The following is a 26,668-nucleotide window of genomic DNA, read 5'->3' as shown; positions in this document are numbered from 1 at the left end:
TCTCATGCTCACCTCAGATACAGCTGTTTCACCATTAATTTGAAACCGTTGTCAAGAAAAATGGTGCTCTTCCGATACACACCATTTCAATTTGAACTCTTCGGCCGTCAGACAAAAAAGCCTCACGCAAGTGGTGTGGTGGGGTCATTTTGACCCTATGGAAACTTTGATCAATGATGTAGAGAGAAGAAAAAGTAGAAAAACATCATAAATTATTAAACACTTGTAAACAACTAGCTTGAAAGGTCATGAAAATAAGATGGTCCAGATGCATTTCTTTCTCAAGGGGTGGCAAGATAAAGAATGAATGGCGTCAAAATGACCCCACCATACCAGTTAAGGGTTAAATGTGTTAAACACACAACTGAGACTTCTTTAAAAAAAGAACCCCCTTCCTTCAAAAACCTTACAAAATATTATAAGAGTGAATGTGTTTAATTGCAACTCCAATTCTATAAAAAAATCATTTCATTTATACTTGAAGGAAAACCCACTGTAAGCCTCTAGGGGAGGGACAGCGGTATATGATTGATTGATACTTGACAGAAAAGATTGAGTTTTAAAATTGCATTTAAAATCTTTTAGAGAAATAAAATTAACAGAGCATCAACTTTGCTCAGGCAAAATTTTTATCTCTTCTTTTGATCTTTTTTTTATCTCTTTCTCATCTTTTTGACAGCAGATGACCTGCAACCAGCAGCTTGTTCTTCAATTTTATTTCTCTGCTTTATAATCATTTTTGAAGTTAACACAAGGGTATTCAACTGTTATGTAAGATCAACTTTTGTCGTTAATTTAAAACTCTTGTCATATTCTTCCAAAATTTCCAGTTTATCTTTTAGAGAAAACAGGAGAGACAGAGCAACATCTTCCTAGCTGGGTTTTTCAACACAGAGTGTCCGTGTAAAAATATAATTTTTTTTATTTAAATAACTATACAACCCCACATCTGAGGTCTACACGTTATTTGGATACTTTTTCTAATTGGACGTATGCCTCTAAGATCAATGGTTCTCCAGTGATTTGCAGCAAGAGAAGTTAGCTATTCCCTTGTGTATAAATATATGAACAGACCCTTTCTTCTTGAGATCCATTTCTTCACACTGCATCAATGTGGGCAGTACAATCAGGGGTTGCTGTAGGTTTCATTTTTTTCTCACTAAAAAATTTTAAACATTACAAATTTGACGAAATACCTCATCAAATTTGATCTGCTTTATTTTAGTCATCTCAAAATATCTTGTGTTCTTGAAACACTTTCATTTTGGCATTGACGAGCCCACATAGAAGATGAAGTTGTTATTGCAGTCAAACATGTTTTCCATTCCCCCTAAAATCGATCAACTGCCAGTGGGCAGAGTCAGCCTTTATTCAAAGTTAGATAACAGAAAGAAAGAGACTGTGTTGTTTCTTCTTTCTTTCAGCACAGTAAAGACGTACACGCTCAGTATAAGTAATACAAAACAATTTTTTCCCCCAAAAAAGTATTTCTCTTCCTAAAAAGCCACACACTTCATGGCAAGTGTCTTTGTATCGTAGTGAGGAAAATAAAAGCGATAGGCTGAGTCAATTTTCTTGCTGGGGGAGGGAGCATTTATCAGCTCGCAATCACAAAAAAAAAATTCTTCCTGAAAATAGATGTCAATTTCTAGAAAGTTTAGTGATTTTTAATGTGGCAGTTATAATGCAGATCAGGAAAATTTCAATAACCGTTTAGCACTAGAACTAGTGGAGCAGTCTTTTTAACTGTTATTGTAAAAATTTGTGATACTGCTGTAAATGTCGAAAGCATTATCAGCTCGCAATCACAAAAAAAAAATTCTTCCTGAAAATAGATGTCAATTTCTAGAAAGTTTAGTGATTTTTAATGTGGCAGTTATAATGCAGATCAGGAAAATTTCAATAACCATTTAGCACTAGAACTAGTGGAGCAGTCTTTTTAACTGTTATTGTAAAAATTTGTGATACTGCTGTAAATGTCGAAAGCATTATCAGCTCGCAATCACAAAAAAAAAATTCTTCCTGAAAATAGATGTCAATTTCTAGAAAGTTTAGTGATTTTTAATGTGGCAGTTATAATGCAGATCAGGAAAATTTCAATAACCGTTTAGCACTAGAACTAGTGGAGCAGTCTTTTTAACTGTTATTGTAAAAATTTGTGATACTGCTGTAAATGTCGAAAGCATTATCAGCTCGCAATCACAAAAAAAAAATTCTTCCTGAAAATAGATGTCAATTTCTAGAAAGTTTAGTGATTTTTAATGTGGCAGTTATAATGCAGATCAGGAAAATTTCAATAACCATTTAGCACTAGAACTAGTGGAGCAGTCTTTTTAACTGTTATTGTAAAAATTTGTGATACTGCTGTAAATGTCGATATATTTTTAGTAGATTAAACCAAGTGCCATAAGAACTAGGGTTGGCTGTTTTGAAATACTATCATATGAGGGTTTTCATGGAAGGGGGCACTGGGGTCCTAATCCAGTGAAAAAATATGTTAACGTTTTTTCGAATTTACATTGCATACTATTTATTGATTTGAAAATTTCGAATGTAAGTTGCTCCATGACAATCAAGAGACCACCCCTCCAACTCAGGGGTTGCAATAAAGCAAAACAATGAAAGGTTACTAGGGATTCCACACTTTTCGTTTATAGTGCCTGAGTGGCATGGTGGTAAGATGCTCGTCTGTGCCATCATGGTCCCAGGTTCAAACCTGAAGGAGGATATACATATTTTCCCTAGCGAGCTTGAGGCGACCATTGTTAGATAGCGCATTCATTTCCAACCCATCTCATTAATGACAGTAAATTGCAATATAGTGATATGTCCTGAGGTGGTGAAGTAGACTTTTTGTATATAAGGAATTTTATAAAACAAGCGGCGTTGGGGAGGGTGCATGCATTGCTTTGTATGTTAATGAATTATTGAGGGCACGCTTCATAAACAGGTCTTGAGGATCAAGTGACCTAAATCCTTAAGCTGGAGCAGTCAAGAGATTTTACACTTGAAGCTAATACTCAATTTACTAGCAGAAAGAGCGTGAGGTGTTGTCATCACAACTCTGTTGCTTTTATTTTCATATTGTTGCAACAGGCACACAATTTTATCATTTTTCATATACTTGTACAATGATGTCAAAATAGTTATGTTGTATACATGTAAATATAAATTATTTGAATGCAATTCAACCATGTTTTAGAAATTAGCCCATCTTTTTTTGAAACAACCTGCATGTTTGTTTACTCCTGATATGTAATGAAGCATATGGGCAATTCTATACTATATTTTTAGAAGAGAAAAATAAATGATAATTTTATTTCTTAAAAAAGGCATTCTTAGTGTATTTACAATCTGAATGAAAAACAAAATTTCCAACTGCGGTCATTTTGACCGCTCAATAGTTCTAGTGTTAAAAACTTAAGTTCGATATTTAATGTTTTTGCTGAGTAAGATATATTTAAATTTTGAGTCTGACAGTAATTTAAAATTTTTATATCCCAATGAATGTTTATGATGTAATTTACTACTGCTTATCTGTACATGCAACTGCTGAACATTCCCTCCGAAGAATTTCTTAACGAATCAAATTGGTACATGCTGGAATGTGTGGCCCTAACATATTAATCTAAAGTTTATTTTATTGTTTTAACGTTTATGTTTTCATTTCTCGTTTTGAATATGATTTACCACTAGTTATTTGTTCATTGAGTATTTATTTCATGTTTCACTTTTTTTGTAGCCGTAGATGTTGGTGGCAATTTATTATCCCCAGGTTTTGGGACACAGCAACTCACTTCCCCAAAAGTTCCGCACAGGTCCCCCTCACCTCATTATAGGGAATCTTCATATTCATTAGAAAGAGAAAATAGTGGAGATAGTGGAGTACCTGAGCGTGAGTTACTTTCGTTATTTCTAAAATTTGGGACCTTTAAGTATTCAGTATTGTAAATGAGTTTTTCATAGTATTCGTGTTTCACATGTACCTATAATAGAAACCATCAAAATTTAAAAAGTGAATGTAGTTATAGTTGGACACTGTGGCCAGAGTGAGGCTGAATGTCTACGTGTTAGTATATTTTTCATTTTTTTGTGATATAGGATCACCTACTTATAGAAGAAGTCCTGAACAAGATGTACTTAGGCCCTCTGGAAAAGCTGATCAACACAACCGTGCCAATAGTTATTGGTTTAGGCCACGAAAAGAGTCAGAAGATGATGAGGAAAGTAATGAACAGGAAGCTACTGAAAAACGATTCCAGGGACACTCAAGAAAAGTATTCCTTTTTAAATTTGTCATATACATTTCATGTAATAAAAAAAAACCCCAAGCAAAAATAAGGTAAAAATAGCCTGAAATGGGGAAAAAAAATTGAAAACACAGTAGACACCGCTTATTGAAATAAAGGATATTATTTGAGTGTATTTTTATTTATATCATTTGGGTATGATTATGACTTTTGCAAACTATGGAATGGACCAGTATCATGACATGGAAAAAAAAATTGTTTATAATTATCAGGATTTTGGTTTATATTATATTTTTTCCCATCTATATTGTCTTTTCTTTCCTACCAAAAAGATTCCTGTGTATTTTTAAGCTCTAAGGTTGAACAAGACATATTTTTTCCCTATAAGTTATTGTATCGTTATCAACCTGCAAGACTATGAAGAAGGCCAGGATGTGTAGGCCCTTCCCTTGTATACGAAAATTTCCATACTCAGTTCACAATGTCCTAATGTGAATGTAGTAGCTGTTGTGATCCATGCACATGTGCTTTTGCAATGACTCCTCTACAGTAGAGGCTAGTTTAAGGTATTACGAAAGTCTCACTCCTTCAGTTATTTCCATTTCTTTCAGTTGACCAGATTCACTGTTATGTGGCTGCTCCCCAGCTACGTAATAACCCAGCTGAGTAAATGGCTTATATCCCTAGTGGGACAGAGCCAGGGCCCTGCCTGGTTCTTCAGTTACTTTTGCTGAAAGACTTTCTCAAGTGATCGCAGGAATGTATCATATATATATACACATTTAAAAATGTATTGCTAATATACGACAGGTTCCATGCTAACTCTGCACGACAGCTAAATAGTAATGAAAAAAGCCCAAGATTTCAGTTTAAAGGAAAAATATCCCATTTTAAAACAACGTGATAAACTCTGTGATTGATCATTTTTCAATCAGTTGTTGGGAAAGCAAAACAGAGTTGTGACCTGTTTTCATACATCCTATTTGAACAAGCAGGTCGTATGATAATTACATTTGCTTCTGGGTTTCTTTCTGATTGTTATCAATCATTATTGTTATCAGCAACTCCAAGATCCCTGATGTGATCATATTACACCATGGATGTGTTATGTAACTATCAATTGTTAAAACCACAATTTGACTGACAATAATAGAAGAGATATCTATAATCACTTGTGAGAACTTTATGAGTAAGTGGCACGTGTCTCGAGTGAAACTATTTAAGTGTAGAAACTCCCTAATCCAGACATATGTTGTCAGACTACAATTTTTTTTTACCCAAAATTGGTTTCAACTGGTTTTTTCCACCCATTTTCATTCTTGTATCTCTTCTTTCTTGTTTGAACAAAAACAATGAGAGACTATTTTCAAAATATTCTTATTTTGAGAGAGATTTCACCACTGAGTACAGCAACTCCTAAATATGGACATTCTTGTTTATATTTGACATTGATATTATTTCGGAAAATTTTTCACAAGACTTCGAGGTTGCAAAACAAGAAGCGGTTCGATGGACAAACACAGATTTATTTACAGAACAGCAATTTACACGTATTTACAAGCTAATCAGAGAGCTAACAACTTTCTCGCAAAGTTTAAACGCAACTGACTTCAGCAATAGAGTCTGTCTATTCGAGTCTCTTTTAGCCTGTCTAGCCTCTCTCAATCTGCCATCTTGTGAATGCCACGGTATTTATAACCTGGATAGAAACTTTGAGAAAAAGAACATTCCACAACATTCTATTTCACAGTTTCCTAGTCGGCGGTGCTACCGTATGAAGGGGCGGGACTTTCTAGATTTTTCTCTACACGCCCCGCCAGTTCTCCGCCAATCGCATGTCCGAGACCGAAACCGGTATCGACTGATTTCGACATTTTGAGAGCCATCGAACGAATCGCGCAATCTATCGTCAAAAGTTTGTAACAATATTTTTATGGTCATCTCTTATTTCAGCCACCTCGTTGGGCATTTTGTCTGTTGTGGCCTTTGTGTTTGTATTGTATTTTGCAAGTCACACAGTTTCACTGCAAGAGCACTTTTCTAAACAGAATATAGACTTTTGTACATCACGGTAAGATTGAGCAAGATTATAGCAAACAGTAGACTGGGGAAGATACAGATCGGTGTGTGGAGCAAGCTTGAGAAAGACTTTAACAACTTACATTATAACAAACGCTACTTTTTTTGTAATGTCTACAACTCTGCTAGTTGAAAACAGCCAGGGTGATGCCAAATTTCATATTTCCACAAAACATGAAATGTGTATTAAATACTGAAATGCCTATCTTCTTGTTATAACTAAATTTCGATAGTTTTCCTCTGTCAAGTTGTAAATTGTTGAAAACTTCTGCTATATTTGTATTGTAATCGTCTTTTAGATTATTTCCTTTTAATATTAGAGAATGAACAGGTTGTAAAATTGATTTTTGGGTTCACAGCAGGTTGATTGTTTTTCAGAAGCTCTGATATGTTTTTGCATAGAATTTTGTATTCTCAAAACAATATATCTAACTGAGAGAATAATCAGAATTCTCACTGCAGGTTTCATGGACTCGTTAACATTATTATTCTGCTAATCGGAAAGTTTTTTCAGCACATTTTGGTGAGTCATTCTGAAACAACTTTTGGCTACAAGTTTTGGTAAAATAGGCCTTAAAGGCAAGAGTTGAATAATATTGTCACATATCACCTGTGTGTAGTGGAAAAGCCTAAAACTATGAAATACGAGTAAGAAATGAGACTTTTCTGAGCTGAGTGCATCATTCATTGAAAGTACCTCAGCGTAATGTTTACAAGGAGCATGTGCGATGATAAGTGATAGTAATCCATTATTTTATTTTAATTCTTCAAGGGGGGGGGGCGGGGAAGGAAAAACAAACTTTTTTGGGTTTTGGGAGTTTTTTTTTTGATGCTATAGGGAAAGCCTCATAATTTTTAACTCGCCAGAACCGAAAATATTTTTTGTGCCTTCAACATTAGCTGTTTGACAATCACTTGTTATAGCGAGATTCTCATTATAAGCCATACTCATTGTATCAGACTTTTACTGTATTTAATTGGTTGCTATGGTTTAATTTGATGTAATAGTAATCATATAAGGGGTCTATTCTTACACATCAGAGTTCAGTGTCGGTCAGGTTCCAGGCTTCTTAGAGATGGCGATGGTTTAAGACGATTACAGCAGAAAAGGGTTTCGGTTATGATCCTGAGTGAGCAGGTGAGCCAATGACCTGTTAACAAGTCGCTCATATGGTTACTCACTTGATCACTGAAATATTACTGGCTTGCTCAATTGCTCACAAACTTAGTCCCCCACCCATTTGTCTACTCACTCAATTGCTCACTCAACCACTGACTTCAGTCAGTTGGTGTCTTTTGGTCACTCACTTTGTAACTCACCAACTCATTTCATCACTCATATAGTCACTCTCCCGGTAATTCACCAACTCACTCAATCACCCATTTGGTCACTCAATTGGTCATTCATGTTGTCACTCATATGTCCACTCACTCTGCTGGTCACTCATCCATTCTCTTGATCTGATTTCTCTGATTCTGCACTGCACTTGATGGGTGTGAATGAGAAGGCTGGCAGAGGAAAGAAGAATGTTTTTCTGAACTTAGGCAAGGCAGATCTTTGGGAGTGGTGACGAGCTATGAAGGATGTGTCTGTACCATGACATAAAGGTCTGAGAAAAGCAACATTTTGGAGGGAAGAAAAGTTATCCTGAAACTTAGTTTATTTGTGTTCATCTGAATGATTAGTTACGGGGAATTGAATTTTTTGGGAGAACAAAAAAAAGTCATTATAAATTCAGTTTTTTGAATTTCATTTCAGGAATCTTTGTCTGTCCAAGGAAACAGAATTCAAGGCAGGAGCCAGTCAATGTTAACTCATCAGCAAAGACAAACAGCATTTGAAAAAAGTTCCCTGTCATCCTCTGAAAAGCGACCGCCATCACTTGAAGAAGCTACTTCCCCAGAAACTGCAAGTAAGAAACATGTGAAATTCAGGAAAAGACTACTTAAAAAACTTCGCTTCAAACGGAAGTAAAACTGCACATAAAATAATTCACGTGATCCAGTGAGGGTCAAGAGTTTCTCATAAAAATTTATGTTCGATAGAATGAAAAACTTGTTCATTTTTTTCAACTAAAACAGTTTTTTTTAATGTGAAAAACTTTAACGATACAGATGATATTTTTATGTCATTGTCTGCATTTAGATGATTATTGGGATGGGATGAGTCGAGTGTCTGAAAAATGTTTAAAAAGCTGTATTCATTTAAAAATGAACATAAGGCAATACAAAATAATTACAGATAAGCATGGAGTACTATCAAGTTTGTTATTTTTTTTTGGGGGGGGGGGGTGGGCACAAAAAAATCAGTTAAAGTCATGCTCACCAGATGGCACTGCACTCATAAATAAATTTCTAGTGAATTAACTTCTGAGTGAAAATTTACCATCTTCACTTCAAACTATGGAAGACAGATGGTGGCACATGCACAACTCTGTCAACTTAAATACGTTAGGGGTTACACGTGCACTCAGAACACACATTTCGGCATGTATCGATTCATTAGAAATTTATCAGAGACGTGTGCAAGGTGTGTGTATGGTTAAGTAGCAGTAAATGTAACAAAAAAGTGCTCTTTTTGGTGGACATGACAATCTAATTTTCTGCTCTGTTCCAGATAAAGCCTAATTTAGCCTATATTGCTCATGTCTGTGATTATTTTGTTGAGATATTATTATTTAATAAAATATATAGCTTTTTAATATTTTTCCTGACTTTTGAATCACACCATGTTTCAGTTGAAATTTAGGAGTTATGTGCGGCTGAACAAAGATCTATAATACAATGCATTGTATTCGTTTTTGGTAAGCTGGCATGTAAATTCTTGGAACACCACATAGATAGTAAATGAATCTGCTTGTGTGTGAAGCATAAATCTCTGTTTGGCTAGCCTGCTGTGCTTTTCAGCCAAACTTTCATTAAGAATAACCGAAAAAGACAAAAAACTTGATTGTCACTGAAACATGATCCACTGAAAAGTTTATGATATTGAAAACATGAATGAACGCCATGTTCAAATGGGTTTAAAATTGGAAACTGAATGGTCAAGAAAATTAGACTAGAGTGAATGAAGGATAGCGAAATCATAAATCTACCTGAGGCAAAGAGAAATTTTCACTATAAAAAGAATTGGGTAAATTTTCTTGATTTTTCATGTAATGCAAGCTACTTTTAATTGCCAAATTCAAATCCAGAGTTTGTGATTTAGAGATTCATTTTGTGTCTGCTTAATTGACTTCACTTTTTGCCTTAGAAGGAATTCTTTCCTTCACAAAACGTCTAGACATCAACTTAGTGGCTTTTATGCTGTGATCTACTTGAGAGCTGCTGAAACCTATCAGAGTTGCCCTCGCATGTAGGAGGGTGTTTTAGTTTCAGGTTCATTTGAGAGTTATTTATATTTATCAAAGTTATTTATATAACTTATTTTATCAAAGTTATTTATATAACTTATTTTATCAAAGTTATTTATATAACTTATTTTATCAAAGTTATTTATATAACTTATTTTATCAAAGTTATTTATATAACTTATTTTATCAAAGTTATTTATATAACTTATTTTATCAAAGTTATTTATATAACTTATTTTATCAAAGTTATTTATATAACTTTAAGTAAGTTAAAGTATATAAATTGAGATATCAGCAGTAGGAACTTTCGTTTTTTTTGCTGTTCTTCGCTTGAAATGAAAATAGTGATAGGTGCTGAGTGGTGACAGTGTTATCCAAAAAAATAATTTTGAAGAGTAATTTCATTCTTCTACAAAATTTTAAGAGGTAGTTTTGTAGACGAATGGGTATTTTTTTAATATGAAAAACTATTTAAAAAAAACCTAAAATATATAATATTTGAAGGAGTATTTTCACTCCTCAACAAAATTTGGAGTAAAATTGAATTTTTTGATTTGTAAATTGAATTCTCAATGAGTTTTGGCAAATACTGAGTGGTAAACCTTGAGTTTTTTCAACAAACATTTTAGCACGGGGAAAGTGATACAAATCTAAAATTTTGATCTCGACAAATTTTCTTCTTTTCAATGTTGCAATATGTAAATTTAACTGATTTTCATTTTTGATAAGGAACTGTGTAAAAACTTGGAGTTATTCATTGTTTTTATATTTCCCCAATCATTACTCTAAAAAATTGTGACAACTGAATTTAAGCTGATAATTTTCAATATGAAACTTCAACTCTGAAACAGACTACAGCATGTTATCACTTTGAGACGATGATTTATAACACCTTGTATACGCAACACTAGTATAAACTGTGATCAAAGTTAGTGCTCAGCAATAGTTTCCTTTGGAAAAATGCTCTGCATAATAAAAAGTTTGATAACCACAATGAAATAGAGTAGTCCCTATTTTAGATCTTTATTTTGCCAAAAGAGTCTATATTAAATAGAGTGCAACATAGATCTTTGTTCAGCCTTCCTTTCCAATTATACAAAATATACTGCCAAATGTAGAATTTTTCTTTTAAATGCTGATAAAATTCAAATTTACTATACCACTTATAGTACAATATTTTCTTTCACTGCTTATTCTCATACAATTGCTTATATTTGTGCTGTCTGTGCAAAATGTCATATGTCAAAATTCTAAATTTTTTTAATGTCACTGAAAGCTCTTTCACATGTGTTTCTGTGTTCTGTAAAAATGCTATATGTTTCTGTGTAATAGAAAGACCAGTATGACATTTTTACAGAACACGAAAACATGTGTGAAGATGCTTTTAGGTGGCTTTAAAAAAGATTGAGAATTTTGACGTGATATTTTGCACAAAAAGCAACAATATTTGGTACTGCAGTAATCTCCTGTGTATAACCTACGAGCTATCTGAGAAAGAACTTGTTTGTTAATGCTCTATGGGAAATTTAACGATGTGAACAGACATGCCTTACTCCAGAAATGGATTTGGGCAAAACACACAGTTGATGTCTTACTGTTTAAATTACCATTTCAATTAGGTTATTGCCCATCTTCCCTCGCATCACCAGAAGGGAGGGGGGGGGGGTGGAGAAGAGAAATACTTTAAACACTGGAAATGCAGGCTACGCACACCAGTTTTTTTTTTATTTCTGTAGGTATTTTTTCTTCTGTGGCCAATAAAAATAGGTCTGGCTATGCATAGGAAATTACTGTGAGTAATCAATTATCATGTTTACTTCACATTTATATTTAATATTGCAATGATACTATGATCCTATATTCAGAGCCCCCTCCATGTTACGTATCAAAATGCTCGTCTGGCTGATCAGGAAATCTGATGCTGTGTGTTCATTGGGACATCCTGTGTTAACACTTCAGACTAGTCAATTTTGTAGCGGTTTTGCTGCATATACCAATATGAGAAAAGTTTGTTATGAAAAAAATTATTGTATGCATTTTGGATTTCCTGTCATCTAGATCAGAGTTCCTTGACTTTTTTTAGCTGTGATGCAGAATCAATAGCAGGACCAACTTCGGGATCAATTGATCTTTAAGGTTTTTGAAAATAACTCTGTAACAAAAAAAAGTACTTTTTCTTTGTCCTTAGGTAAAAGTTATTTATGTGTTTGCTTGGTTGAGTAATCATGGAAATGATGATTTACTCCAATCAAATTTTGCTTTTGTGGTAAGGGGTCAATATTTGTGAATTTAGTCATTTACAATCGGCTGATTAAGTGACTGAAATATTGAAAACAACAAAAAAGAACTTATTGCACTGATAATAATTTAAAAAAGTGTAAATAACTTCTAGAGTACAAGTTACGTATCTGGATATTTCACAGAAAATACAATTAGAGTTAGAGTAAAATTTTAATTAGTAAAAATTATGTGACTTTTTCCATCTTTATTCTCATATACACTTCATCTTAATGTTTTAGCAAAATATCATCCATGATATTTTTGATGTGTTCTCTCTCCCCTTATATCAATCTCCAACTCAAGAATTTCTTGGTTATGTTGATCTTTTGGGTAAGCACCCACACTTTCTTTTAATTTGTTGAGATTAGCAGACAGACAGACAGACAGACATGACCTCTGACCGCCGAGAAAGACCATCTTGGGATGGTTTGCGCTCTTTCCCAAAGGGATGGACGGTCTCCGAGAGAACAGCAGAACAGGTTGAGATTAGCAGGGAGGATGTGATGTGCCATTTTGAAAGACATTGGGCATTCCATTTTTGTACAGATTTTCATGTTCTTTCACAAGCTCAAGGTGGTTTCTGGTCCTGCAATTACCTGGGAAGTTGTTAAGCATGTGAACAAAGATATTCCAAACTTCCCTTTTCAGTCTTAGTTTTTGAGAAGTTCTTTGCGTTACACATTCACGTCCAGCCACCTCGTTGGGCAATTTGCCTCTTGTAGTTTTGTATTTATATATGTATTACAATCCATTGAAACACCTCTTTTGATCTTTGTCACAGAAAAAGTGGGAAACACATTGTAGGTATTTTCATGCTGCTTATTTCTCATGTAGGGCTTTGACAAATTTTTAGTTATAATGGTGGCATATTCACACTTTTTGGAAATCAGTCATGTGAAATAGTATGTAGCATATTGTATATATGAATAATAAAGAATTGAATATATGAACTGAAACTGTGAAGTCCCGGGGTAATGGCTAAAATTGATGATTGTCTATAGCAGCGGTTCTCAACCGGTGCTCTGCGTGCACCTCCCAGGGGCTCCGCTGCGGCTCGAGGAAAATAAAATGAATCAGTAAATTTGATAGATAAGTAAATAAGAGATGCCTACAAGGTTCTGCCATAAAAAGTAAGTATGAAAAAGGGCTCCCCTCGAGTGAAACAGGGCTCCGCCACAGAAATTATATACTGAAAAGGGCTCCATGAGTAAAAAAAGATTGAGAACCGCTGGTCTATAGAACCTGAGCAGTGTATGGTCAAAAAATGTAAAAGTAAAACTTCATAAGTCAGGGCTGCTGTGGTGGCTGAGTGGTCATAGTGACAGACTTGCATCGCGAGAAACCGGGTTCAAACCCTACAGCAACACATGGGTGGTCAGTTGAAGTTGGTTTCCTGTGGCTCTAAACTTCGAGGCATGAATGTGAGCCGATCTTCCCATTAATAAGTCGTCTCGCCACAGAAAGCATCAGGTCTGCAACAGTACATATATTCAATCATTACACTTCACACTCCCAACTTAAAATATAGATGGTAGCACTGAAAAATGAAACACAACACTTGATACGCACTCAGACTGTTAGATGCTCACATTTCCTGCACAACTCACTTGGTGGTAAATTGTCCATGGTGATAGGACCATAGTTGCGCTCAGTTTGAATGAAAGAAAGAAAGTCAAGTGAAATACGTGAAATGCTATTATTTAAAAAAATTCTTAACATGGCATGACACAATACCAAATAAAGAGAGGCTGTGATTGCGATTATGCTGTTGGATATATATCTGTAGTTTTTGTTCTTAAATCAGCTATTTTTTGTTTGGCATAACTTTGATTTTGCTAATAGGAGGCAATTTGACTTTTGGATGATTGATTGGCTGCATGCCTTGCTTTAATTTCAATCAAATATGCCTCCTATCCTTGGACATCCATGATTTGTGAGATCAACAATTGACAACCCTGGGGAAAAATTTAAATTTATCGCATAATATTTTCACGATATTTCCTTACGACTCACATAGTCCTGCCTTTTAGGTATTTGATCCCAAGATAATGAAACACTCGCTCTCCTAATTACAAAAGCAAAGTTTAAAGCATAAAATTGTTATATTCAGTCTTTTTTAGTTGTAAGCCTTCAAGAAATGTGATCTTCTAACGAAGGAGAAAAATTTTGTCACATAGTGTAATGAAACCATTAGTGTAGTAAGTACATTTTTATGGCAGTACTGTAAGTATATTTGTACAACCCGCATAGGGAGCTCCTGCCCCATTAGTTAAGAACCCCTGATCTAGATTCTTATAAGAACTTACAATCCTTGTCATGTTATGGGTGGAGGGAAATTGTTTGTTTCACCTGTGCACATTTTCTATTCTATTTCTAGTCAAAATGATTAAATATTATTTTTGTATTCTGTTGCATGCTTTTTGTTCAAATTTTTATTATTTTACTTTGCTTTCTATCATTTTATGTTGAAGAAAATTAAAGCCTTTTTTAATCATTTTTATTTGTTATCTGTTTTATTTTTTTCTTTCATTTTGTTTCATTTTATGAAAAGCTACAAGTTGTGCACGAGAGAGGTTTTTGGTAAGGTGATTTTAGATACTTCATTCATTTTAAATATGTATAAGGTCCTTAAAAAAAGAGCTTTCAGTAATAAGTACAAGGGAGCTTGGTTAATACCAGATTATGGTTAATATGAGAGTATGGTAGAACCTGCAGTACTGCGGCATATTTACAGTTCACTTGAGTGACCAATGGCACAGTTCCAGAGCACTTGAGTGTCCTGCAGTGTAATTTCAGATCAGTCAAGATTACCTGCGGCACAGTTTCAGATCCCTCAAGGGGCACATGCACATTTCCACTTGACTTAAGTTGCTTGGGTATTTTCCTAGATCACTTAAGTGACTTGCGGCACAGTTCCAGAGCATCTAAATGATCCCTGGTATATTTGCAGACCAATGAAGTGGCCTGCACTCGCCTGAAGGTTGGGCACTCTTACAGTAGACTATAATCCAGCCATGCACTTGTCATGCCCATCCAGTAACTTTTCCTTTTTAGCTGTGTAGAAGAGAAAAACAGGTTACTGCATGTCATTGTCTAAGGATTGATTTTGATGTGAGGGAAGCCCTGGACAAAGCAGAAATTATGGAACCCCCTGTGACTAAGGTCAAAGATGTTTTGTTAGTCATGGAATATGCAGTCGAACCCAGTTATAGCACTCTCTTGATGTTGTGCCAACTCTGCTTAGCACCAGAAATTTTCAATAAACAAATCTTCTATATCTTGGGATTATGCGAGTTAAAGCATGATTCAATATAATGCCAAACTTGTTATACCATCAAAAATCTTGAAAATAAATGATGGCGTTAAATCAGGGTTTAACTGTATGTTTAAATTTTCGAAGTTCCAACGTCTGGGTCCCTAGGCAAATGCGGATTTACCCATGCCCAAATTGAACCCTATATATACGCAGAAATTTACATTTGAATGATTTCCATTAGCCTGGTGATTTCGGTAATCCTGCATAACCCTGGTATGGTATGCACCTGATTACTAAAAGTATATTGTTTTTAAAGTTATCTTTAGTTTGTTATTCAATCACATTAGAAGTTTCATGATTTTTACGAGTGCACGGTAAAATAAAAAAAATTAATACAAATAAGCTTAATTTCTTTGTGTGCCCTCCCCCTTTCCTAGAAAATTGATAAATATGGTAAAACTTGTGGAACTCTTATGTTCAATGTGAAGTTGCCAAATTTTCTTAGTATATTTACAGTAAAACCTCGATAACTCGTCACCTCATTTTATCGAAAAATTATGACGGATTAAGCGGCCGTCAGTTTCAATGTGTGATATTGTGAAAACCGTATAGATTTAAAATAACATAATATTTATTAAAATATGAATTCAAATTACAATATTAATAAAATTTATAGATTGCAAAAGAAAAAATTGAAGTTTTTATCTTTTTAGAACTCATTACTTAACTTATTGTGCTAAAATATACTGGTACAGTTTGATTCATACTAGTAATTTTTAATTTAGACTAATCAGAGCAACTGCTAGATTAATTAGCTTTTCTTCACAACAGAACTACTGCACATCAATTTTACATATACATGAAATTTAATCTTACAGCCGTATTCACAGACAGAGTTTAAACTACAATCGCAGGTTAAAGGATTAGCGATCCACACAAATTGGTTAAAATACTCAATTTAATCAATCCATTTCGATCTTCAATCCTTTCACTTTCGATTTTAGTTTAAACTGTGTTGATGAATATGGCAGTTAGTGTTTTAATTATTTATCAGTAGTTCATGAAACAACTACAAGGTAATCTTGGTAAAATTTATCAAAATAATCTTTCACATGATTACTTCAAGATAATCTTGAACACGGGGTCCACTTTTAGGGACGTATGGAGGGCCCGGGGTAGGGAAAAGCATACATTAGAAGACCTCAACTTTGGAAAAAATGTCTGGTTTTTCAACAAATATAATTTGTTCAAATTTGAAGCCCTAAATGCAAAAAATATATCTAGCTCGGACAGTCTCTAATGTTTCAAAAACTTTAGTCTACAAATGAACTTCCCCAGCGTAACTTTTGTTATCCGAACTGTTCCGTTTTGGAACATAAGGCTTTTATGGTGGCTTTTAATCATATGGCAATGTTTTTAACACAAGCTATTTTCTTAAAGGAAGCCATAGAAATTATTTGTTCTTCTATCTCAAACTTTTTCCTATTGACGAGTTAACCGAAATTAGCGATGAGTAAACGAGGGTTTAATAACACTGTTGTGTACGAAAGCTGGACAGGCCTGAAGAAAAACGACGACTTAACCGGTGTGACGACTTATTAGGGTGACGAGTTAACGAGGTTTTACTGTAATTGTTCTAACAGAAAAGAATAGACTACTTTAAAGTATCATTATTTGTTGTTGCATAGCATTCTTAAAAAAAGGTCTGAAATGACAGTTCCCCTTATACATGGATACTAAACATTTTATTGCAGGGCTGGGCAAATTCCAGGCACCAGGTTGCCATGACAAAAAATGGTATATTAGCACCTAAAATTTTATTTGTGTAGTTACTGAATTGCAGGATGAAAGCAGCACAAAATATTTGAAATTTATAGCAGCATATCTGTGAACATGAAAACTATGTCTTGAATAAGTCAAAAGAAACATTATTTTTTACCTTTTCCTTCGGGTGAAATTTTTTTTTTTGCTCCTAAAAAATTATTCGGGCACCTAGATTTTTTTGAGTTTACCCCAGCCATGTTTTATTGAGTATCCAAAATGTCTATAAAATAGGATTCCATCTCATAAATGGTGCACTCAATGCACTTATAAATAATTAATCAGCAATGAAATGCATTCCATGTATTCTCTAAATCTTGGTTTTAGGGTGCATAAATGCACTATATACTGTAATTTGCACTATATACAAAATAATGAGTTAGGCCAAAATTGTATATTATTTTTTGAAATTATTGAGTATTTGTGAGTTTACTGAATTTATTTCTATGCAGGTACTATGGAATTTTCAATGCTTTATGATCCTCGTAATCAAGCCTTACACTGTACAATATATCGAGCAAAGGTAGGTATGTTGTGAATTGTTAGTCTATTTATCTCATTCTACATTTACTTTTCATATTAATGTGAGATTTTCTTTGAAATTTTTAAATTATAATCATTAGGGAATATTTTCATGTACAGTGTGTCTGAGAAAAATTTGTACTATTCTTATAATTAATATATAACCAAAATATGAAAAGGTGAATGCAGTTTGTGGCAAAAGAATGAAGAAATCCAACAGTTTTTTTTATAGTACTTTCAATATTAGGCCACTTCAGATGACTTAGGGCCATATTTGGTCCACAGGCCATGTGTTGAACATGCTTGACTCAGACTTTAAGATACACATGCACAACTCATTCAGTTGTAAATTGCCTATGGCAATAGATCAGAGTTGTGCTCAATTTGAAAGAAAAGAAAAGCCCCCTTAGAACTTGTATTTTAGTCTCCAAAGTTTGTTGCACATATTAAGAATTAATGAATGAATGTAATAGTTTTATAGATGTTTCTCTGTCTAAATATATTTATATATATATATTTTTTCAAATTTCTTAAAGGGTCTTAAGCCAACAGATTATGATGGACTTGCTGACCCATACGTTCAGCTGCAGTTGATTCCTGTGCAGGAAAAAGTAACTAATTCTTATTTACAATGATAATAGCAATATATGTTAAGGCATTATTAATTCATTCATGCATTAATTATGATAACATTTTCATATTGTATATTTGGAAAAGTCAATGATAAGAAAGAGTTATTTAAAAAAAGAAACAAGAAATTTAGCAGTAACTCAACCTACAAGTGTCTCAATTTCGTGAGCAATCCAAGTTAAAAGTGAGACACATTTGCTAAAAATTTCCAAACTTTTTTTGCGCAAGTATTATTATTAACAAACATGAGGCAGACAAATGTTAAAATCTTTCATATACATACAAAGGCCATAACAGGCAAAATGCCCAACGAGGTTGCTGAAAAAAAGATGCTTATAAAAAATATAGTTGTCAAATATATCTCTGATATACAGCAACTCAAAATAAGAGCAATTATTATGAAAAACTAATAATTATATGATGTAACACACTGCGCATAAAAAATTATAGTTGTCTTATCTAAATGTGGATAAGTTCTTGATTCATCTCATTATAAACACCATATTTAAAAATAACACCACTCATTATAAAAACCCTGTTAGAGAAAAATTCCCTGTGACACCACAACCTGGAGTTGCCTCTTACCAATCGATACTGGTGTCCCTTTGTTGATGCAGTCGATTGATGTATCAATAACTAACTCATGTTTTTCATTTTATCCATCCTGTTGAAAAATTTTAAAAACTTCAATCATATCCCCCTGATCTTCCACTGCCAACATTTTCAAAATATCAAGTCTCTTCATTGAGATAAATTATTTTTTGGGTAAGATAATAGACATAAGTAGACATGTATCAGAAGCCACTAGGGGTACTGCTATTTTGGATTTAGTTCTCACTAGTTCTGAGGATCTTGTTGAACATGGTTCAGTGGGGGACGAGTTTTCTTCCAGTGATCTTCATGCTATTGGTTTTCTCTGTAACTTTTCTTTGAGTAACATTGATAACAGAAGACTGATTCCATGTTTACGGAGAACTAACTTTCATGTTTTGAGAGAATGTTTACTGGGTGTTTTCAAAGACCGAGAACTGCTGGAATCAGTCGTAAGTCAATGAAAAGAATTTAGTAAAAATTTTGTAATTAATATTGTAAAAATTTTCATGGGACAATCAAAAATAGTCTGGTGATTGGCCCAAAATAGTGACTTCACTAGGTTGACTGTCACTGACTTAGATACTTATTTCTCCACCATTTCAAAACTCACAAATTTCTAATGATACCACCCAATCAGAGGCATACGCAGGGGAAAGAGGCATAAAGGGCTCATGCCTCTTCCCCAAGGCTACAAAAAATTTAAAAATAATGACAATTTGGTAAAAAAACTCATATCAAAAGAAAATGCTTTTTAAGTGTTATTTTAAAATTTTTTTGTTAATTTAAATGCTTTTTGAAGAGTGATAACTCAAAATATCTCGGGAATAAAAATTGTGTCCCCCTCCAAAATTCAATCCTGCATATGCCCCCTCCACGCAATGGAGCTGAAATATTCCCGCCTCCACAATGGTCCATTACCCTGTGAATCACTAGATCTTAAAAATCCTTTTTATAAAACCTTTTCAAGAAAATTTTCACTTTAGAGATAAGTAATATATTGAAATTCTAAGATAATAAATGAAAACTATGGTACTATATGTTTATAAGGTAGATAAAACTATTAAGTCTATTGCATGATTTGTTTCATTTTGTGTGTGTCTGATACTTTGCCTTATTCTATATTGTGCATACTTAATCTTAAATTCAATCATGTGAAAGTTAATTAATTTAATAGATTTTTTTTCTCGTTCAGGTTGAGAACAAGCTTCGTACTCGTACAGTTCACAAAACATTAAACCCTGAATTCAATGAAACAGTTACATTTTATGGTGTTAATGAATATGATATGGCAAAACGAACCCTCAGGTAATCTTTTGAGTGAAAAAAGTAAAATCTATGTTTTCTCAGAAGGAACCAATGGAAAAGGCAATTGCAAGGAGATATACAAAAATCCTTATACATTTTGGCACACTATGGGTGCCATCTGCTGAAGATAAATATAACTGCATACTATCAAGCTGATCAGAGATCCCACTTGGATTAGTTACCGAATCTTAAGTCCCGGCTTCTCCGTGGAAAAATATGTCTGTGCAAGTCAAATGTCGAGGTCAGAATGAAGCTCAGAGCCTTCATGTAAGCCAAATGTAACATTCTGATTGGTTGCTTGCGAAATGGAGTAATTTGATTTTTTCTTTAAATTCCTGCTCATAATGAATCTAAGGTTGTGGTTGTAGTGGAGTGAAGAGGTGCGAGTTAATAAGAATTGTGACTAGGAATAAAAAATGCATAGGGGTGGAGAAAGAGACATCCGTGCATAGTAGAAGAGGATAGAGGAGATGGCTGGAGAGGTTCTGAAATATAAGGGTGGGATGATGATGCTTCCACAGAAGAGGGAGAGAAAAAAGGGGGTGAAACAGGCTAATCAGCAGATAGCAAAAATCCCCACTTCGAGGTAAAAACAAACACTGTTGTTTGAATCCCGCATCCTGTTGAGTGCCTCTTTCTCTTCCTGTCGAGTATGTGCAGTTTAGAACAAAAAAAAATACAATTGTTTTCATCGCTAGTCTCCATTACACACTCTTGTAGCTCGTGGCTGCGTCACTAGGTGTTCAGCCTAAGCCATAGCACTGCAATCAGTGGTCATTGATTTATTATCATTTACTTTAAATTTTTGTAGGAAGAATTTATGTGCCTTCGTAGAAGTCTTTATTAGCTGCAGACTGTGTGAAAACTCTCGCTTCATGAAATTCTGGTGCCAGCAGTGTAATGATGGTAGAATCAAGAATGCTTTTTTGCATTCTTGATTCTTAACACAATGAGTGTGCTCATATAATCTTGTTTTTATGGGTCTCTTCGACTGTCCTACCTTAGTCAATGATAATAAATTAACACCACCGATCACTGCATCATGGCTTAGGTTCATTATGAACTGCAATTTTAAGGAAGCGTGAATACACCATTGGAACAACTCTGTTTCACTAGCAACCAATCGAAATAGTGCATTAGGACAGGGATGGCCAACATTTTTCCAAGCCATGCCACAATTAAAATTATTTTAGATGCACACGTCACTATGAATTTTTAACACTCATCCCCTGTTTATATGGTCACAAGCATTTCCCCCAAAAATAATGTTATGGCTGTCCTCCTATTTCTGTAATGTTCATCTTGCCACTCTTTTGAATTCCAAACTGTTTTCATTTGTGAGTCGTGAATTTGATTACAGCAAAGCAGATGTTGTATATACTTATATTGATAGAAGTTCATCTTATCTACACCATGTTGGTCATGGGCACTGTAACCTGAGGGCTTAGGCTGCTTAGGAACCCCCCTTTCCCAATAAACTTCGTAAGATGGCTGCGGTTCCCCCCCCCCCAAGGAATTCATAATGCATGTCCCCTATACGGATATTCGGGAATCCCATACGTATGGGATGTCTTGCAACTATGACCCCAAAGATGAAAATCCAAACAGGAACACAGTTAATGAAAAAATAATTAATTAATAATACTTATCATACTAAGTATAGGTTTGGTAGCCTACAGGACCATTTGTAACCTCCATTCATAAGAAAAAGATTGTACCAAATTGTTGGCGAGAATTAAAAAATGAAATAGAATTTCTTTAATTTTTGAAAAACTTTGCATGTCACTCCTTATACCATGGGTTGGTTACCCTTACATAAGACATACATGCAGGCTCTCAGCTTCGTTCTGACCACGACGTTTGACTTGAACAGGCATATTTTTCCACTGAGCAATCAGTAGTTAAGATTTGGTAACCAACCAACCCAAGTGGGATCCCCCCTGTCGGCATGATTGGATGCGGTTATATTTATCCTCTGAAGAAGGCATGCATGATGTGTCCGAATGCATTTGGATTTTATTATTTTTCCTTGTATTCACTTTTTTGTTGGTTCGTTCTATGAGTTTATTGGCAAAGGTTTATATTTACTCTTCAATGAAATCCATGTAGTTGATTAGATTTCGCAGCCATTGCCAAATAGGAGATGAATTTTTGAACTTGGCCCTCATTTGTTTTGGTTAGTCCTCAACTATTTCAAGGGTGCACACCCTTTAGTAGAGTGCAAACCGTGCCCGAGTGGGGCAGTGGTAAACATGCTCCTTCCACTATGAAGGTTACCATCAAGGTCCATGGGTTCGAATCCGGGCATAGAACATCAGAAGCAAGTTCTTTACCTACCGAACCTAGGGCGACCACCGATGGATGGAGCCTTCATTTCCCACCCAACTCCACTGGTTGGAAATGGCTGTATGGCGATATATGACCGGAGTTCATGTGCGGTGAAGTAGTAGAGTGCAAACCACTTCATTGGTTTGAAAATGTGTTGTGGGCCACTCAAGTGATCTGGAAATGTACCACAGGCTGCTTGAGTGATCTATTACTGTGCTGCAGGTAAAATGAGTGATGTGGAATTTCACAAAAGGCCGCTCAAATGCTTTAAAACTGTGCTGAAAGCTTTATTAATTGATCTGTAAATTTGTCACGATCTGTCTTAGTGATTTGGAACTGTGCCCTGGGAAACTTGAGTGATCTACAACTTTGCTTCAGTGATATCCAAAAATATAATTTTGAAGAGTAATTTCATTCCTTTCAAAATTTTTTAGGGGTATTTTTGTAAAAAGAGGGTTATTTTTTTTATAAGTGAGAAATGCCTATTGAAAAAAATTACTTAAAAAATTTTGAAGGAGTATTTTCACTCCTGAATGTAATTTAGGAGAGTAAAATTGAATTTTGATGCATGAATCACGCAAATAGATGCATATTAACGAACACTAACAGTGATGTGGGCTGCTTGAGTGATCTGTAAATATGCCACAGGTCTCTTCAGTGATCTGGAACTGTGTTACAGGTGATTCAAGTAATCCGTAAATATGCCGCTTAGTTCATTTTTATAATATTAGGTTTGAGGCTGCAGACCACATCAGTTGAATTCGAGGGGCCACATGGGGTTCAGCATGTATGAATGAAACAAAATATGTTAAAACCTCGCAGCAAAAGCCGCTAACAGGATCGTGAAAATGTGGCTGCTATTAGAAGGTGGCCATTATTAGCAGTGGTAGTTTTATTTCTGGAAAAAAAAGCAACTAAAATTTGTGACCTACGTATATACATGTGAAATGACAATCCATTCTGTAACTGATTACGATAGCTATATAATTGATTGTATTAAAATATATAAATACATTTTGACAATATTATAATTGATTATGCGATATCTACAGAACTATTTTGACATCTTAAAGTTCAGGCTTGCAGTGCTCAGTTAGAACACAAAGAGTGAGAAAAATTGAAATGGACCAAGACTGTGATAACCTGAATTATTCATTATTCACTCTGGACCTTCAACTAGACCTTCTTTCCAAGGCCTTCCTAAGCCCAATCTGATAGCTGAAAACATAGGTGCTGACATACATTCTTGTTAAAAAAAAAAATATTGACACATCCCTCTCAAAAATTCATATCCTGGATATTTCTATTCCTATTTGCGAGCATTTTTTAATTTTTTGTACGATACCATCCCTTATAGTAGGAAGTGGAGAATAAACAGAGGGTTTCGAGTTATCTGATAACTTGCATATCCCAATAGTTATTTGAGTGCTGATAGCAGGTCTTCTGTTGTCCTCTATCTCTTCAAGTTTTTTATTCTCCACTGTCTTCGATATACTCATCTAGCATTTGTACCCAGGAAAAGAAAGCATATATAATCTTTTTTTCTCCGCATAGAGAAGTGGGAAAACTCCCTTAGAAATCAGCTTTTAAATTATTTTTTCATATCACGATATGCGTTTTTTCCCTGACTCCATCTCCAAAGTGGCCATTGTTTGGAGGTTTCTGGTAGTGCTAAGTTTATGGGGCACGTTTGGTTCCAACAAAATGTGGCTATTGTTCAGAAATCACCGTTGTTCGGAGCTGGCAGTTAGAAGAAGTTTTACTGTAAATGACAGCTTTCGATCCCATTTTCATAAATCCCCTCCCTCAAAAGTAAAATAATTTTTCTGATTCGTAACTTTGGTGCTAAAAATCTAGGAAAAATATAGGCATTATGATTTTTTTCTCTTCCCAAACAGCATGTGTCACCACTTCCCGATCGTTCTTGGTTAATTATTGGGAGCATTGTTTTCCCGTAAAGGGGGATCATCATAAGTGTTTTGGTGTGGTAGAAATTAAAAATTTTGGGATGAACTTGATATGTGGCAGACATTCAACTTCTCAGAAATATCATCGGATTGAGATAAAACAAATTCTGTAGTATGATACTCTCACTGGTTCCTAAACTTTGTTCACATTGCTGAGTGCACCCATCGATTTAATGATGCTAAGGTCAGACTCTTCATCAATGGTTGAGAAATGCTGTCCTAGAATTATGCTTATCTTTTTTAATACCTTTACCAATGCTGATTGTGAAGTTGTCATTGTATTTCAGACTCACAGTATTAGATGATGATGAACCATACGGAAGTGATTTTTTAGGTGAAAGTCGGGTGGCACTGAAAAAGCTACGACCACATCAGCCAAAAGAGCTCCATATATACTTAGAACGATCAGTGAGAGTAAGTAATCAATCATTCTGTAACAATTTATATTAAATTTGCGTAGTTTCTCGCTAGTTCAATTCTTTTTTTCTCTTTTTTTAAGCTTGCAAAATACTAGTGTCTGAGATGTGTAGACAATGATAGAATAATAATTTTTTTTGCAATTGTTTGCTACAGGTTGAAGAAAATGATGTTGAAGTTGCTCAGGGGCAGGTTCTTTTGTCCTTAATGTACTCAAATGATCATCATGCTCTTATAGTTGGAGTTCTCCGCTGTATTCATTTGTCCCCACGGGAAACCACACCCACTGGTTTCTGTGATCCTTATGTCAGAGTGTAAGAACATTAATTTATATTTTTGTTTTTCTATTCACGAAATCTGGCTTTCCACATTTTGGTGAGCTATCCGAAGAAAAAAAAAGTTTCATAACGACAGTAGAGTCTCAATAAACCAAGGCGAAGAGAACCAACACAGCATTGAATCACTGAAAAACTTGGATCATTCGAAAAATAATTGAAAACAATTTTTAGAGGGAAGAGCAGGGCTTTTTCTATATTGATTTTATGCTAAATGTATATTTCGAAAAAAATAAAAAATATGCAAGGTTCCATCCTCGGGCAACCGAACTGGAACAACCATCAGCCTCTCTTTCAAAGTGATCTTCACTTGCATGGAGATACGGTCATTCTAATTGGAGTTAATGTTAAAAATGGATCTTATTGTCTTTGAAATAAAATTACTTCAAACCTTTTTTGTTCTTAATTCAGGTGCTTAATTATTATCTATCAGTGCTGACAAGAGTTCCATGGTCTTTCTATTACAAGAGATGCTGACAGGGGATCCAGAGTTTTAGACCCAAAATTGCAAAAACCTTGTGTTAAGGTTCCTTTTTGTAATTTTGGGTCAACTAACATCATTACCTTATATTATCTAACCCAAAAGATAATTCATTTCTATAAATGTTATTATTATTATTATTAATATAGTAGGCAGCACTAATCATGGATAATATTATCATTTGGGTATCATTGGTTATCACTATTGCACGGAATGGACCAATATCATAACATAGGGCAAACTTCATTTATAGCTATCAGGACTTCAGTTTATGTTATAATTTTTTTATGTCAAAACTTTAGTTTTTTTCATTCATTTTGAAGCTCTATAAGTTATTTCTTCCCTATTAGGCTGGCATTACACTATAAAAGTTTGATAAAAGTTCATTTATCAAACTTGAAAACTGCAACCAATAGGTGGATCAGTCAAGTTCGCTCGAATGTAACAGATGCGCTTATTAGTTACATTTTTCAAGTTTTATAAGAGAATTGTTATCAAACTTTTATAGTGTAACACTGGCCTCAGAGTTATTGTTATCAATCTGAACAACTATGTAGGAGGTAAGAACAGGTACACCCCTCTCTTGTTTACAAACATTTCTATGTTAACTGTCGATCTGTTCAAAATGTTCCAATCTGGTTGTAGTTAGCCTCTATGAGCCATGTATGTGTTCAGCTGCTTTTGAGAAATGATCTTTCTATAGTGAAGGCAAGTTTAAGGTGTAAAAAAAGTTCCTTTCCTTCAGTTCTTGTCAAGTTTCAGTTGACCAGATTCACAGTTACTCCACCAAAAGATTTTCTCAAGGGATCTAAGGATTGTACATTCAAAAAATATTTTTTATACTCATTTTAGACAGGTTTTATTCTAACTTCCTCAGAAAGCTCCAGTCTAAAGATTAATACTCACTCCAGTCCCTGTCAAGACTCTCCTTCGAACTGGAACCATTTGCATTGGTTAGAAAAAGGAAATAAAAAGAATGCTTGTGTGGTGAAAAACACACAAAGATAGAAGTTTTAAGAAGGAATTTCAAAAAATTTCAGTGCTTCGGGA

At 34.6% G+C, this 26,668-nt stretch overlaps 1 protein-coding gene across 2 annotated transcripts in view; it reads left to right on the top strand.

The window, feature by feature from the left end:
• Positions 1-26,668, top strand: part of LOC149085788 (rabphilin-3A-like) — a 71,561-nt gene that overhangs the window by 27,516 nt on the left and 17,377 nt on the right. For both annotated transcript variants that reach the window (XM_089232187.1, XM_089232188.1), the window contains exons 8-15: positions 3,743-3,895; positions 4,102-4,277; positions 8,089-8,242; positions 17,492-17,562; positions 18,098-18,172; positions 19,978-20,090; positions 24,673-24,799; positions 24,959-25,116. In XM_089232187.1, coding sequence (XP_089088313.1) covers positions 3,743-3,895; positions 4,102-4,277; positions 8,089-8,242; positions 17,492-17,562; positions 18,098-18,172; positions 19,978-20,090; positions 24,673-24,799; positions 24,959-25,116 — 1,027 coding nt within the window. The remainder of the gene's footprint in view (positions 1-3,742; positions 3,896-4,101; positions 4,278-8,088; positions 8,243-17,491; positions 17,563-18,097; positions 18,173-19,977; positions 20,091-24,672; positions 24,800-24,958; positions 25,117-26,668) is intronic.

This window comes from Pholcus phalangioides, unplaced genomic scaffold (assembly GCF_987345545.1).
Source record: "Pholcus phalangioides strain wild (caught in Gottingen) unplaced genomic scaffold, Ppha-v1.0 ptg000005l_1, whole genome shotgun sequence".
Lineage (NCBI taxonomy): Eukaryota > Metazoa > Arthropoda > Arachnida > Araneae > Pholcidae > Pholcus > Pholcus phalangioides.
This window is presented reverse-complemented; position numbering and strand designations above follow the sequence as displayed.